This window comes from Engystomops pustulosus, chromosome 6 (assembly GCF_040894005.1).
Source record: "Engystomops pustulosus chromosome 6, aEngPut4.maternal, whole genome shotgun sequence".
In the NCBI taxonomy this organism is placed as follows: domain Eukaryota; kingdom Metazoa; phylum Chordata; class Amphibia; order Anura; family Leptodactylidae; genus Engystomops; species Engystomops pustulosus.
The window spans coordinates 149,007,340-149,024,102 of NC_092416.1; the positions used below are offsets into that span (position 1 = coordinate 149,007,340).

General features: G+C 44.0%; 1 protein-coding gene across 1 annotated transcript; it reads left to right on the plus strand.

Annotated features, from left to right (window-relative positions):
- Positions 1–21: 21 nt before the first annotated feature.
- TUBG1 (tubulin gamma 1) lies at positions 22–15,565 on the plus strand. The gene is made up of 11 exons (XM_072111740.1): positions 22–219; positions 1,896–2,008; positions 2,938–3,105; positions 3,363–3,431; positions 4,592–4,671; positions 5,460–5,586; positions 6,514–6,600; positions 7,430–7,579; positions 8,485–8,637; positions 9,853–10,014; positions 13,699–15,565. Exons 1-11 carry the CDS (start codon positions 171–173, stop codon positions 13,894–13,896), a joined length of 1,356 nt encoding a protein of 451 aa, XP_071967841.1. The 5' UTR covers positions 22–170; the 3' UTR covers positions 13,897–15,565.
- Positions 15,566–16,763: the final 1,198 nt, after the last annotated feature.

The window sequence follows — 16,763 nt, forward strand, 5'->3', positions numbered from 1 at the left end:
CTTTTTCCGTACAATGACGTCAGTATTCGGCTGTCAAATCAAACATGGCGGATTCCTTGGTGTAGTTCCTGTCGCTTTGTTTTTTCCGTACAGTGACGTAGAGCCGCCGTTAGAGAGTGAGTGCGCGGGGCGGTGAGGCGGGAGAAGAGCTGAGCAGCACCAGCACCACCATGCCCCGGGAGATCATCACGTTACAGCTCGGCCAGTGCGGGAACCAGAGTGAGTACTGCTTTATTATAGTGTTATTACAGCTCCCAATACATGTCATCATATGAGTGTGAACAGGGGCTAAAGCAGGTATTGTGCTATCAAGGGTTAAATACGAGTAGTCCAGGCGTGCATGTGTGTGTGCATGTATTATGAGCTCAGTTTTGGTTATTATTTTTGTATTCAGTCATGACATTTTAGTGATATGGTTTTTGGGTTAAAAAAATGCAAACTGATTATTGTGGGTAAAATGCACTTAGTTCCCCCCACTACGTGGTCACAGTTATTCGGTGGGGCCATTGATCATGGGATGGTCAGATCCGGCCTGAATACATCTAATGGTACCAGGCACGGTATGTTCTGCTATAGGGTTGTCACCTGTCACCTGCTTAGTATTGACAATCACTGGTAAAGGTGGTCTCACCGTGGGGGTCTTCTCCAGTGTCCTACTAATCAAGGTGATCCTGAGCTTCCACTTTCTCACTGTACAACCAAAGGGGGTTATCCCAGCTAAAAATAAGGACAGGTTATTTATATCCGTTTTCTTTGGGATCTGACACCAAGGACCCCCACAAATCCGTTCTCAGCAGCATGAATGAATGAAACAACTCTGATCTTTGCATAGTGGCCAAGTCCCTGCAACTTAGTGCTTGTTCAGATGATCTGTAGTAACCTGCTATGACCACTACCCTAAGATAGGAGCTGTCTTCATCCTGATGCGTGAGAATGCTGGAAGAAAGGCTAAATCTAATCTAATCTTTTAAACGAAATCTACTAACAAAATCCAGCATGGTAAACCAGAAGCATTTACTTATAGATCCAGGCACCGTGACTGTGGTAATCTTCTTATATTTGTTATCCATGACCTTCATTCTAAAATCAACTTTTAAAATTACGCTAATGATACAGAAGGGATCTGGCTGTGTCAACAGAGCTCCTCAGTGCTATAGCTTCACAGACTGTTACACTGTCTCCCCCTCTGCTCCATCAGCACACCCTCTTCTCTGCCTGATTTAATCTCACTGCAGCAGAAGAGTTTTCAGCACACAGAGGGGGAGGGGGGTGCACCTGCACAGTGTAACAGCTTCTGAAGCAACAGCAGCCTTTCTGACTCATTAGCATAATTTTAAATTGGATGGATTACAATTATAAGATTACCACAGTCACATTGCCCTGGGTTTAGCACATTTGTTTTTGATGGTGGATTTCATTTAAATGTGTGATGGTCATTCATATGCCCTGCTACCTCTATTTAGAATTTCTACCCTCCACTTTTGCAAGCAAACTAAGGGCCAAAAAACGCAACCATAGGGTGGTCTATAAATTGCAGTGCAGAAGATGGGACTCCTTGCATCATAGTCCTGTATAATACAGTGCATGGATCAGGGACTCCTTGTATCATCCATCCTCTGCACTGAGGTCACTCTGTGATTCACAGACTGACCTGTGTCTCTAGCCTGTATCTTTGAGGGAACCAAGCCAAGCCATATGTAACGTTTCTCTAAGGTCGAACAGTGAAATAATAAATTGTTACCATCCTCTTTACCGCCAGAAACAATAGAAGTTTCTCAACCAATAACTGGACATCAATTGTGCAGCTCTGTGAAAGCATGACCGGTTATTACAACCAGGTACGTTCCCCTTTCAGTGTTAGTAATAGGAATCCTCCTCTTTCTATCCTGTAACAGTTGGGTTTGAGTTCTGGAAGCAGCTGTGTGCGGAGCATGGCATCAGCCCCGAAGGGATTGTGGAAGAATTTGCAACTGAAGGCACAGACCGGAAGGATGTTTTCTTCTATCAGGTAAGTGCATGGCCATTTCTAGCACTGCAGGTATCATTGCATTAAAAGGATATTCCCACAAATACAAGATTCTTACATATAACAAAATTCTCTAATTTCTGAAATTTCACAGATATAATTCCAACCTGTCTCTATCAGTCCTGGTGTACACAGTTTTGGTTGCCACGGGATCCGATTGTAAATTTTCTGACTATGGTTGGGCAGGGCATATTCTTCTCATGAATAGCTTCTCTTATCTGCACACTGCAGTGTGCTGTCTGCCTTCATCCCCTTCCCCTTTTGCATTACAAAACCATCCCAGACACTTCCTGCCGGCAAGCAGCAGTGTCCACAGAATTAGGCTGCATGCACACAAACGTGTGCCCGCTGAACAGGCATAGGTCCGGTGCCATGTAGAGGAAGAGGGGTGACTCCTCTCCATAGTAATGCATGGCGTATGGGCCGTAACACGGGGAAAGATAGGACCTATCTTTGCAGCCTTACTTTACAAGCTATAGATTAGATAAGGTTGATATAGCAGAGCTGAGAGTGTTGTGTGTTATTTGTATCTCATGGATCTCTCATCTCCCTTTTTCTATGTATCAGATATTAGTGAATGTTCAGAAGCTAAATAGAAGAAGACTTTACACTGGTTCCCACAATAAGTTGGGCTACATCTGAGACATAATGGTAGATGTGGACTTACATGCTGTAGTACTGGGCTAGTAGCCTGTTATCAGATCTTGTGGCATAGAAAACATTATATATTTCACTGCTTAGTTTCCTCTAGGTATATAAGCTTCAATATTTGCATCTCAATGACTTCTTAACACTAAGCCATGGGAGGTCCCATATGTGTATCTGTAGTTACAGAAATGTCTGTATCATAACCTAAAGATCTATCTCCTCTATACACACTTATCATTGACCTTAACCTTTCCATGTTTTAGGCTGATGATGAGCACTATATCCCTCGTGCTGTGCTGCTGGACCTGGAGCCAAGAGTCATACACTCCATATTAAACTCTCCGTATGCCAACCTCTACAACCCTGAGAACATCTACCTGTCTGAGCATGGTGGAGGAGCTGGGAACAACTGGGCCAGCGGATTTTCCCAGGTGAGAGCCCTGACCCATTAACTGGATCACCACCTATTCACACAGTAATAGCAGCTCTGACTTTCATCTAGCATCTTCCTCCTCTTATGTGTTATCTGCTCTTTTTTCTTTGTTTTGGCAAGTGCTTATTTATTCTTTCTTGTGAATTTATACTAGTATTTACATAGGTGGATAACATCACGAACTGTTTCTTACACGTGTAATTGCACCTTGCCTGCATATACTCCATAATGGGAAAAACTGTAAATCTTTTGTAGGGTGAGAAAATCCATGAAGATATTTTTGACATCATTGATCGAGAAGCTGATGGCAGCGATAGTTTGGAGGTGAGTAGATATGGGAGCAGATGGGATAGCTTTTCGGAAGTTTCATTAACTGAACACTGTGCTGTGGTCTGGACAGAAAAAACTAACTCCTTCTTCACCACTGAAATGTAATAAAGATTATGGTACAACATCGTGGTCTCGAGATTTACAGTGGCTCCTAGCATCAAATGTACAGTGGGTACAGAAATTCTTCAGACCACTTTTAATTTTTCACTTTTTTTTATTGCACAAAATTTTGTGCTCAAAGTTAAAAATGCAGTGATAGTTGACTTTGTGTAACTTTCTCCCATCTCCCTACTGCATCTCTGGAGCTCAACCTCTTGGGATCTTGGGATTTTTCTTTATCTATCTCATCTAGACTCTTCTCCTATGATTGCTTAGTTTTCTCGGCCAGGTCAAGGAAGAGTTGTGATCATCCCAAATTTCTTACACTTAAGGATTATGGAGGCCACTGTACTCTTGGGAACCTTGAGTGCTGCAGAAATTCTTTTTTAACCTATGCCAGATTGGTGCCTTGCCACAATTCTGAGCTCCTTGAGCAGTTCCTTAGACATAATGATTCTCATGTGCTCCGACATGCAATGTGAAAAGCCGGAGTTCCGCGCATACACAGTAGCTCTGGAGCCGGCGGCTCCATAGCCTCTTAATACATCAAATAGCCTCATGTACATCAAATAAAACATTTATTAAGTTCTGCGCCACTACAGTTATAGCTAAATAAAGCATACACTAGATTAGAGGAACCTGTCATCGGCTCTACCTTATTAGGTGGAACCGTGATGGTAGGTTTCCTTCTAAGGACATCTACCACCACATTTAGGGGAAGTAGACTGTCCCCAAATGGATACTTGTTACATTAGGGTTGATGGGGTACTCCTGTTGGCATGCTCTGGGCCGTCTTCTATAATGAAATATCGACTTATAAAATTTATGCAAAGTTAATATTTCATTCTAGAAGATCGCCTGGAGCATTCTAGCAGGAGGGGGACCTAAGGAGATGAGCATCCATTTGGAGACAGTCTACCACTCCTAACTGTGGTGGTAGATGTTCTTTAAGGGGTCTGAATACTTCCTGTAACTATGATGCTTTACATGTATGGATGTGGTGACTCAATAATAGATGCCACAAGGTTAATGGCTCGCCTTGTGTTTTGTTATAGGGATTTGTCCTGTGCCATTCCATTGCTGGCGGTACTGGTTCTGGTTTAGGATCTTATCTATTGGAAAGATTAAATGACAGGTAGGTATCGGGTTGTGGCACATATTTGCATACACTACTATGTTTTAACATACCAGGCCTGCTATCATATATTAGTCTCTATTTGGATCTTCTGGATTTGTGGTGCGGAATCCACACTGTAGATTTACAACCAATTACAGTATAATACATTCGGATGTGGTTTTGAGAACCCAATCAACGCATAATCAAGGGCATGCTGTAGATTGATTTTGATGTATAGGGATGATGTCTATTGTGAATCTGTAGCAGATTTGAGATGTAGCAAATATGGAAATCTTGACACTTCTTGATGGGGGTGATCTAGTACAGTATATACAATTGTGTATGTATAATGTATAATATACATAAATACAGTTATACAAACTGATAGGTGTATGTGCGACATTAGGAGAGTCAATGGTCACAAAAACAAGAGCCCCAATGTCCCTGTGTGAAAAGGATAGCAGGTCCACCACTACTCCATTCATCTCCATGGAGTGGATCCATGAAATGAAATGGGGCTGAGCCTACGTATTACTTTGATCTAATTCGCATGGCGAATTTAGGCCTAAATTTCTCATTATTGTCAGATATCCTCTATATTGATGGATATGGCTGACCTTGTATTTAGCAGAAGTCTAAATGTAGTGGGATAGATTTTGCTGAAAAGCCACAGCCGTTCTCATTTACCTCTTTTTAGGTTTCTGTTCTATGTAACCATCCCCCGCCGCAAGCCATATGTAGTTATTAATAGTTCATTATGTTTAATTATTAAAGAATTTAATCATCTGTTCATTTATTTATGCCAGGTATCCCAAGAAGCTGGTCCAGACTTACTCTGTCTTCCCAAACCAGGATGAAATGAGCGATGTTGTTGTCCAGCCCTACAATTCCCTCTTAACTTTAAAGAGACTGACACAGAATGCGGACTGTGTGGTAGGGTGACCTGTCTGTGTGGTGTTGGCACGGTCTTAGGTGCATAGTAAGGGAGCGGCCACATAGTTTTCAAATGCAGTTTGTGATGTCCAAAACGGAAGTGGAGTGAAAAGAATTATTAATTATTTGTTCTCACCTATTATAATCAAAAATTGCAACAGAAAACCTGAACCTGTAGACAAATCGCCCACTGAGAGCAGTGATTTGCTTCAGTAGGAGCGCTTTCATTAATTTTCTACTTAAAGGGGTTGTCCGAGACTTATAAAAAAAAAACCAAACGGTGGCCGGGAGGGGGCTGCTTAAAAAAATAAGCATGTACTTTCCTTTCGGTGCCCTATGGGTGTCCCACTCTGCTGTTGCTACAGTCCATGCGCAATGTAAACAAATGTGGCCACGGCAGCAGTGCTGGACTTAGCTGCAGGCCGTGGCCAGCCACGCCCACCCGTCCCTATTCACAGCATTGTATATGCGTGACAGATGGTTGTCGGGTCCGTCCGGAAGCATTGCTCCCGCAGCCATGTTTGTTTATGTGGCGCCCGGCCCGGAGCAACAGGAGCGCAGGATACCCGGAGGATGCCGGAAGGCAAGTACATCTTTATTTTTTTTAAGCAGCCCCCTCCCGGCCACCTTTTGTATTTTTGACAGGTCTCGGACATCCCCTTTAATGAATAGATCATTAAGATTTTTTGGCCCAACAAAACCATTAAAGGAGGCAGTACATGAGTACAGAAAAATAAATGGCCTTAGAACAAATTTGGGAATAATGCGCCAAATTTCCATGGCCTTGTGGCAATCGTTTCCATATTATAGACTTTTAACATTGACTGTTCCTTACAAAGCTACATGAGGTGGTGTTCTGATAATTACATTTATGATAATTTAGCATCTAGGTGGCATTTTAACATGCATATATTTTCTATATTTTAGGTGGTTTTGGATAACACTGCATTGAATAGAATTGCTACAGACAGACTGCACATACAGAATCCGTCCTTTTCTCAAATCAACCAGCTGGTGAGTCCTGCCTATGCAGAGAATCCATGCGCTGTGAATATCGGCAAAATATTAGAAGGAAATGCTTCCATTTTGTAACTCTTGTTTAACAAAATTAAGGCGGAATGCCCATCTCTCATTTTACTTCTCCAAAGTTTGAGGAATTGCCAGTTCAGCCTTGGTTCATTTTATCTTCAGAAGTACAAACCTATTTATTATGCCTTCTCCACGGTGCTTTGGAGCAGGGGGCGGGCAGGGTCGTAAGCGTCCGTCTGGTGGAGACTGCACCCGCATCTTCTTCTATGAAGCCAGAGCCTCCTAGTGGACATGGGTGCAGAAACTGTTATGGGGGGAATTTTAAGACTTTCTTGAAAACGCCAGACTAAATAAATTCCCCCACTGTGATCAGATAGTTGTTCTATATAAATAAGTTGGTGATCAGCCAACAAGTGCCGAATTCTTGTTTATCAGGTGATTTGGATTGCAATGTAACAGTGTGTCATGGAAAATACTTGCATGCTGAACCCACTCTATACAAGGCAGTTGTCTGCTGTGTTGTACAGTTATACATTACATGCCATGCTTGGTGAGACCGCATCATATTGGCACAGGTTGGTGCCAGCCATGCTCTGACCTGACAATGCTAAACCCTTTAGCAGCACTTATAGTTGTAATTTTAATTAAAAAGCCTGGAGGATTCATGGCTGTAGGATTATTTTTATGTAAGTGGAAGAAATCCAATGTACTGAAAACTATCTTAATAGCAAATTGGATCCTCTTGCTCACTACCGACAGGCGATATTTTGGGTACAGGACCAGCAGGATAACATGGCAGATTGTGTTTGTACAGGTTTCCACCATAATGTCGGCCAGTACCACCACCCTTCGCTATCCAGGCTATATGAACAATGATTTGATTGGTTTGATCGCTTCTCTCATCCCCACGCCACGTCTTCACTTCCTTATGACTGGATACACCCCGCTGACCACGGACCAGTCGGTAAGTTTAGGAGAACCACAGAAATACAGATACTGTTAATATATAATCGGTTATATTCTACAGCTGTCTTTTTTAATTTTTTTTATTTTAAAGGAGTTGTTTATCTGCAGGCAGCAATGTTATAAAGCAGAAAGTGATGGGAAATAGTGTCCTATCTGTAGGTAGCATGCTATATAGCAAGAGGAGCTGAGTAGTTTATTTAGAATGTCTTATCCGCAGCCAGCATGTTATAGAACCAGAGGAGCAGAGCAAATTGCACTTGGTGTCCTATATACAGACCGCATGTCTTAGAGGAGGATCTGGGTAGATTGTACATGCAGTCTTATCTGACTTCAGAAGCACATAGAGCAGGAGCAGGGATACAGATGAGCCCAGACTGCTCCAGCTAGCTGTATATCGGATGCCTGGATAGAGAGTAGATGACTGGTGCATCCCATCCATCATCTGCTCTCCCTGTCTGTGTGTGTGTTTCATCTGTGCGGTCACTCTCTTGTGTGTCTGTATCTGTGCATCATTAAATCCATATTTTACTCCCTGCATTCATAAAGGATATTCCTAGGAGAAGCCGATCTAAAAGCCTAATGGATTATAAGCGGGTACATCTGTGTGACTATTGATTTTCCACTCTATTAGATTGACCTTCTTACTACTCCATCTTCCTGTGTGCTCTGGCCGAAGTATTAAGTTAAGAAAATAATATGGTTCCTGTAAAATCAGAAATATTCTATAGAAATATACCATTTCCTTATGTGCACGCATGCGCTTGCCTGCTATATAGATTTGTATTCTAGTAATTTAACTTATTGTCTTTGGTGATATTATCCTGTAATACAATCTAAGAAGGAAGTTGATTGAGGAAAATCATTAGATGGTGTCTGACTGCTTGTCGGTGGTTATGTCTATAGGTGGCCAGTGTGCGGAAGACCACGGTACTGGATGTCATGAGGAGATTACTACAACCCAAGAACGTCATGGTGTCCACAGGCCGGGACAGGCAGACTAATCATTGTTACATAGCAATACTGAATATCATTCAAGGAGAGGTGGATCCTACTCAGGTAAGTGGATTTTTCTATACCATTTTATGTTGTCACAGCAACACATCAACTGTGATGTCACATTAGCCCACCTGCCATGTCTAGGCGGCTTCCCAAACAAAGCCACCTGTGATGGCAGAGTAACTAACCTGAAAAAAATAATGCCAACTGTTTGTAATAGTTGGGTGCCTGGCCAAGAAGGGCCCCATCTGTGATGTCACAGTGGCGTGCCTGGCCAAGAAGGCCCCCCGTCTGTGATGTCACAGCGGCGTGCCTGGCCAAGAAGGCCCCCCGTCTGTGATGTCACAGCGGCGTGCCTGGCCAAGAAGGCCCCCCGTCTGTGATGTCACAGCGGCGTGCCTGGCCAAGAAGGCCCCCCGTCTGTGATGTCACAGCGGCGTGCCTGGCCAAGAAGGCCCCCCGTCTGTGATGTCACAGCGGCGTGCCTGGCCAAGAAGGCCCCCCGTCTGTGATGTCACAGCGGCGTGCCTGGCCAAGAAGGCCCCCCCCCGTCTGTGATGTCACAGCGGCGTGCCTGGCCAAGAAGGCCCCCCCCCGTCTGTGATGTCACAGCGGCGTGCCTGGCCAAGAAGGCCCCCCCCCGTCTGTGATGTCACAGCGGCGTGCCTGGCCAAGAAGGCCCCCCGTCTGTGATGTCACAGCGGCGTGCCTGGCCAAGAAGGCCCCCCGTCTGTGATGTCACAGCGGCGTGCCTGGCCAAGAAGGCCCCCCGTCTGTGATGTCACAGCGGCGTGCCTGGCCAAGAAGGCCCCCCGTCTGTGATGTCACAGCGGCGTGCCTGGCCAAGAGGGGCCCCGTCTGTGATGTCACAGCGGCGTGCCTGGCCAAGAGGGGCCCCGTCTGTGATGTCACAGCGGCGTGCCTGGCCAAGAGGGGCCCCGTCTGTGATGTCACAGCGGCGTGCCTGGCCAAGAGGGGCCCCGTCTGTGATGTCACAGCGGCGTGCCTGGCCAAGAGGGGCCCCGTCTGTGATGTCACAGCGGTGTACCCAATGGAAAATGCTAATTACTGTTTGATGAAAACTTTATTTAGAAGTGGTTGTAGTGTATAGGGCAGTGGGGACGCAGAGACCATAATGCACATTTGTATATTTGTACTTTATGTAGCATGTGTCTGTATATGTGTGCAGCAGAAATAAATCTATTACTTTGTTATGTTCTTTTGGTCTTAAGAGTGTATTCATATGCTGTTCTAATATTTATTTATTTTTTGTAGGTGCACAAGAGTTTGCAGAGAATCAGAGAACGAAAATTGGCCAATTTTATCCCTTGGGGCCCTGCCAGCATACAAGTGGCTCTGTCAAGGAAGTCCCCATACCTTCCATCTGCACATCGGGTCAGCGGACTTATGATGGCCAATCATACCAACATCTCATCCGTAAGTAATGGGAGGCTATGTCTAAAATCTCTATTGTGCAGGGCGTAACCCATAGTGTCAGAGATTGGTACAGGCGGTCCCCTACTTAAGAACACTCGACTTGCATACGACCCCTAGTTACTGTAATTTACTGTACTTTAGTCCTAGGCTACAATAATCAGCTATAACAGTTATCACAGGTGTCTGTAATGAAGCTTTATTGTTAATCCTGGTTCTTATGACAACCCAACATTTTTAAAATCCAATTGTCACAGAGACCAAAAAAGTTCTGGCTGGGATTATAATGCTAGAAAATACAGTTCCGACTTGCATACAAATTCACCTTAAGAACAAACCTACAGACCCTATCTTGTATGTAACCCGGGGACTGCCTCTTCATCACTAGAGGGCAGCAGGCACTATTCGATGTGAGGGAGAATATGAAATTTTACATAGAAAGTGTTACTGTAAAGTTTTGCTTTAGATGCAATAGCTGAAAACTAACATTTTTCCAATATACATTGCCTTAATGCAGCTGTTTCTCTGCTATCATCCTGTCTCAGTCCTCCCCCATCAGCTTGGTATTCTGGTTGCTAATAATGATCCATAGAGGACCTGTCGTCTGTAAAAACGGCACTAGGAGCCGATTACTAAAGTAAGCCGCTCCTAGTGCTACAACAGTCCCAGCAGTGTTACACTGCCAGCATTCTTGGAAACCTCTGATAATGCTAGCAGACACTGCCACGATGTACACTGGAAGCGGTCCAGCGTACTCATGAGGGGGCGGGATTAGGGGCAGTGACTGCCGGATGACGCTAGGCAGTCACCGCCGGCCTATGGAGTGGGTGGAGGCAGTACAGTCCGCCGTTTCTAGTTTACAGCACGGCAGTGTCTGCTAGCGTTATCGGAGGTTTCTGATAACGCTAGCAGTGTGACACTGCTACATCTGAGATAGCTTATTTTAGTATTCAGCACCTAGTGCCATATTAGAGGTGACAGGTCCTCTTTAAACAGGAGATGCAGTGTATGGACTGAGGGGTCACAGAAGGGTGAGGAGGTGGGGCTATGCATAGTTAGTTCTGGTGTCTTCTCAGTAATTACAGGAAGCGGCAGCAGCTCGGTCATGTCTGCTCTGTCTACACTCTCAGAGCAGCAGAGGGGCAGCAGCTCGGTCATGTCTGCTCTGTCTACACTCTCAGAGCAGCAGAGGAGCAGCAGCTCGGTCATGTCTGCTCTGTCTACACTCTCAGAGCAGCAGAGGAGCAGCAGCTCGGTCATGTCTGCTCTGTCTACACTCTCAGAGCAGCAGAGGAGCAGCAGCTCGGTCATGTCTGCTCTGTCTACACTCTCAGAGCAGCAGAGGAGCAGCAGCTCGGTCATGTCTGCTCTGTCTACACTCTCAGAGCAGCAGAGGAGCAGCAGCTCGGTCATGTCTGCTCTGTCTACACTCTCAGAGCAGCAGAGGAGCAGCAGCTCGGTCATGTCTGCTCTGTCTACACTCTCAGAGCAGCAGAGGAGCAGCAGCTCGGTCATGTCTGCTCTGTCTACACTCTCAGAGCAGCAGAGGAGCAGCAGCTCGGTCATGTCTGCTCTGTCTACACTCTCAGAGCAGCAGAGGAGCAGCAGCTCGGTCATGTCTGCTCTCATATTCCCACACACAGTGCACCTCCTCCCCCTGCACCTTGTCAGTTTAATAAAGAATCTTTTATCATCCATAACCCTTTCCCTTCACACCCCTCAACTTCTCTCTGGGCTTTGATAATGTTATAGTCGGGTCAGGGAAAGAAAAGAGGGCAGGATCAGCACATCGGTCTGATCAATACGATGAAGGCTATTTACTTCTGTGTGTGCTATGTCTCCTCCGTTCTCTGTAGCGAGGAGACGGATTGCATCTGCTGAACATCCTGCCTGATGCATCCATTGTAACAGGTAGTGTGTATAGTAATATTAATCTATAGGTCTATCTGTGTAACTGTGCATAGTTGTATACATTGTAGTCTTTAGTAACCCAGTGCACAAGTTCACATTTAAATAGCTTTCCTGGCACAAACATGCAAGGATAGGTCTTTGATATCAGATTCATAGGGTTCCAGTAAGTGAGAACCTCACAATCGCCTATATAAAGAGACCCCTTAATCCTTACCAAGCACATTTGTAGTGGCTGTGCCTGGTATTGCAGCTCAACTCCATTCACTTGAAAGTGATTGGAACACGTTCATTGGCTGCATGGCCGATAGCATTTCAAACAGCAGATTGGTGGACTTGCGCCCCACCCCACAATAAGGATCATTCATTAATATTTTAGTCGCCTGGGTGAAAGTTCCGTATGTTCAGTGTTGGAAATGAGTAAATCGACCTGTAGGTGGCGCCGGTGTTCCTTTAAGCAGCATTGCTTTTCCTCGCATCCTTGAAATGTCATTTTCCAAATGCCAATAGATAGCTGTAAAGTCTCAGGGTTGTGTCTCCAGTGCTGCAATGCAGATGTGAGCCTCCCTTACACCCACCCTAATATTCATCTCCAGGAAACCAATAACAGTCCAGCCGCTCCAGCTCCGAGTATTTCCGCTGCGGGCCACACCATTGTCTCCATGCTATATTTAGCACCATAGCAAAGCTGAAAAAAAATGTAATTATGAATGTGACTCTAGGACAGAAGCCATCGGCCTTTCAATGCGTAACATGTAAAATATGTCATTCATACTAATATGCTGGTGCAGGATTATATCTTAAAGGAAACCTGCCACCAGATTTTACCCTACGAAATTACCAGTCCCTTCACGTAGAGTATGAAATGTCCTTTGTAGAATTCCCTCTTTTATGTGAAATGTCCTCTGTTTACCTATAATTGAAAAAATAAAATCTCCTTCAAAGTCATGAGCAGAGAAGAGTCATATTTGCACAAGATGAGTCAGGTTTAGAGGCTGCAGGGGGAGTGTTACTTCAGAAGCCCCTATCTTCATTTATATAGTATGTAGAAGCAAGTGTCATATTGATGATAAGAATAGGGAGCTCACAGTACATCAAGCCTGATACAATCTGAAAGATGAAATTCAATTTTTTTTTTATAACTTTGTATTTCATATAATTTTAAAATCAAATAAATATAACGCATATACATTTAGTATGATCCCCCAAGCATATTTCTAGATACTATAGAACAGAAGATGGGGCTGACTGGGATTGATGCTTCCCTCTGTAGCCTCTAAACTCATTTTGGGCAAAATATGACTCTTCTCTGCTAATTTGCATGTGTTTTTTTGTTGTTTTTTTTTAAATAGCTTTGGATTTTATATTATTTTAAAAATCAAATAAAAATAAAGCATTTATTTATAATATGACACCAGAACCATGTTTCTAGATACTATAGAACAGAAGACAGGGCTGACTGGATAACCCTGCAATCTCTAAACTCATCTTAGCCAAAATATGACTCTTCTCTGCTAATTTGAATATGACTTTGGAGGTGATCCCCTTTTTTCACATAAGAGGGAATTCTAGAAAGGACATATAATCCCCTTCCTGAGGGGACTTGTCATTTAATGGGGTACAATGTGGCCCTGGGTTCCCTTGAAGGAGCTATTCTTTATCTTTACGGTTGTCTGGCTTGCACTTATAGCGTCCTGATTTGTAAATGTAATGCAAGATCAGTAAAGACTGACACAGTAAAGCTATATGAGCTGTCCGTTCCCTTCTCCCTTTCTCCAGCTCTTTGAGAGGACGTGCCGGCAGTACGACAAGCTGAGGAAACGCGAGGCCTTCCTGGAGCAGTTCCGTAAAGAGGACATCTTCAAGGAGAACTTTGACGAGTTGGATAACTCTAGAGAGATTGTCCAGCAGCTGATAGACGAGTACCACGCCGCCACCCGTCCAGATTACATTTCATGGGGTACTCAGGATAAGTGAGCGGTGACAGTAAGGACATGGCAGCACTACAATTGGAGCACAGCACAGAAGGTGGGGGGGAGCACCTGTATGTAAGAATGTATTCCCATCCCCACTAACCACCTTGTGTCACCAGGGGGCAGCATATTCTGGTTACTGCTCTCTAGAGCGCCTGCAGAGGCACCTGATGAAACTGCAGCAATATACAGAGCTTCACACCTCCATGTCGTCTTGTATGATGAAACCAGCTCATGCTTATTCATGGTATATGATGTAATGATCCGGCTATCCAGGCAGACCTGACCCCAGTGCGTTTTCAGGAATTAACCGTTCATGAAAAGGTGGAGAAATCCCCAACCTTGATGGATGATCTGTAAGCAGGGTATATATAGACTCTTCATATATACGGGAGTCTGGGTCATTTCATGGCACAGCATGAGAAGTTGCAGACAGTTTTCATGTTTAGTTTTTGTTGCACATCCACCTGTACCATTGACTATACATAATATGGAACCCCCCGCACTTGAAGTACTACCTTTACCACCATCCAATATACAAAGGTCGGTATTTGTAAATCTGTTTCTTATAAACCTCTCCAACTCACATGGTTATTTATCTAAGCTGAGCCTCCAGAGTTGATTGTTAAAGGGGTTAAAGAAGATCATGAAAGAAAAAAAGCAACAGCGCCACTCTTGTCATTAGGATGTATCTGGTACTGCATCAGTTTCAGATGACTACAGGCGATCCGTGATTCATGACCCGACCAAAGTGCCAGGGAAGGGACTCGTTGCATCATAGTGACATATGTTACAAGGACTCCCTGATAGAAGGGACACCTTGTATTATGTCACCCTGATGTTGGCGTCCCACCCGGCACTGTGGTTAATCCTTGAAACAGACTGATTTGTCGTCTGAATCCGTCTTTGGTCCTGCTTTTGATCTACAGTAAGAACCACTGGCGCTTTACAAACTTTTTTTTCCCCAAAGGGTTACATTAAATTTTATACACCTCTGACCATCATTTACTACAGTTCTTATTGCATGACTCAATTGCTTTTTTGCCTTGCCATGTCACTAGTCCAGGATGAGCTACTTGCCTTCTACTTCATGATTAAGATTCATAATTGATGATGAAATCCTGATTACCTTTAGCCACCACTAGAGGAAGCACTATGCATACAGTATAAATTGTTGTGAAGTCAGATGGTCCTTCTAGTGGTGACTACAGGCAACAACAATGTTATATTGTAATTCTATTAATACTAGGAAGATATAACAATAACTTGTTGCACAAAGTGCAGGACCTATTTTTTTTAGAGGTCCTATGTTAGGCCTATATATTACAAAACTTACTACAAGGGGATCCCATTGGAGGAAACCATGAGAATCTCTTCCTAGGAAAGGTAGGTAACGTGGCTTACTATGGATATAGCAGAGTAGAGCTAGACTATTAGTCTTCATCTTTTATGCATGACCACGTTCAGGTCCCCCGGTCTCCGTCTTGAATCCGATGCCATCAGTAAAGTGTCCTTTATACTTGGAAAGCGTATAGCGCGTGATGCTTATATATTTGTACGTAAAATGTGTGCTCTCGAGGTCTGCCTGGAAAAAGCCGTATTTTCAAAACTTTTGTCTTCTCATTGTCTGCAATCGTAGAATTATTCTTATTAAATAAGATTCCTATAAATCACTTGTTTGCCTTTTGTCCAGTTATCTCATGGTTTGGGAGCTGTTCCAGGGCTGGAGTCAGTGACTTATTTTTTGGGGGTGGGGGTCATCATTCTTCTACTAGTTATCCTGTAAACAAAGTGACCTATTCCTAAGATATCGTGTGTCAGATATAGATGGGATTAACCCTTTCCCTTCTAAAGAAAGATCTGATATTTCTTCACAGGGTGGCCCCTCTACGGCCAGGGCTCGGCTCATTAGGACATGATTATTTGTATGGAGTTTGAACTTTGTAAGTTAATAACTGCACTGAAGAGGTTTTCTTTTTTGTCTTGAAACTGCACAATTTTTATTGTCCTGAAATGCAAAGCAATCACCACTTGTGAGCGGGGCCTAAGCAGGACATTTAATGGCCCTTTTAGTGTGAAGACACTTCCACTGGATCTCTCTTAAAAGGAAACTGTCAGCAGCAACGTGATGTTGGTCACAGCAGAGAAGTTACTATGAGACAGGGAGAGCTTGACTTCCGTGCTGAGTTCACCTCCTCTGCGACTTTATACAACAAATTTACATCTCACTGCAAAGTGGATTTTCTGGATTATTCCACCATGCGGTGCAAGGCAAGAGACACGATATGGAAAGTGAAAAGCTGCTCGACAACATACTGGCACTAGTTTATTGGGTCAATTTCTGCTGACAGGTTCCCTTTAAACCATGTTGTTTCGTCTCTTGACTCCCCAGTGTCGCAGCAGGTTGCAGCCCCGGCTTGTCTGATCTGGCTCTCATTACTCCCACTGCCTGGTTCTTGGAAGAGAATTGCTGGCAGCCGTCCTGGAGATCAACAGAAAGTTATATTTGTTCTCCAGCTTTTGTTCCTGAAATATATTCCAGTAAGCCTGCTTGGCAGATTTAGGGCATATTATGTGTGTATATAATACAATAAGTGAAAATATATATGATATGATATAAAACATGACTGTGTAGTATACATTGGGAAGACCCTACAAGGAGGTATTAGTAGTCCCATTGTCAACCAATGACATAAACGATAGTTCATACAATAAATCTTACTTTGTGGGGGCTTTTCTGCAAACAGGGCAGGAACTCTGCGCCATATTGAAGGAAGAATAGGACCATGAGATTTTGGCTAACAAACGCCTTCCCTGAAAACGTAGATGGGTCTTCCATCATGATAATGAGGTGGTAGCTCCACCCCTGGC

Coding starts and splice junctions, on each gene's coding strand:
- TUBG1 (XM_072111740.1), top strand. CDS start 171: ATGCCCCGGGAGATCATCACGTTACAGCTCGGCCAGTGCGGGAACCAG. Junction 5,587..6,513: donor CACAGAATGCGGACTGTGTG/GTAGGGTGACCT, acceptor TCTATATTTTAG/GTGGTTTTGGATAACACTGC. Junction 7,580..8,484: donor CGCTGACCACGGACCAGTCG/GTAAGTTTAGGA, acceptor TTATGTCTATAG/GTGGCCAGTGTGCGGAAGAC.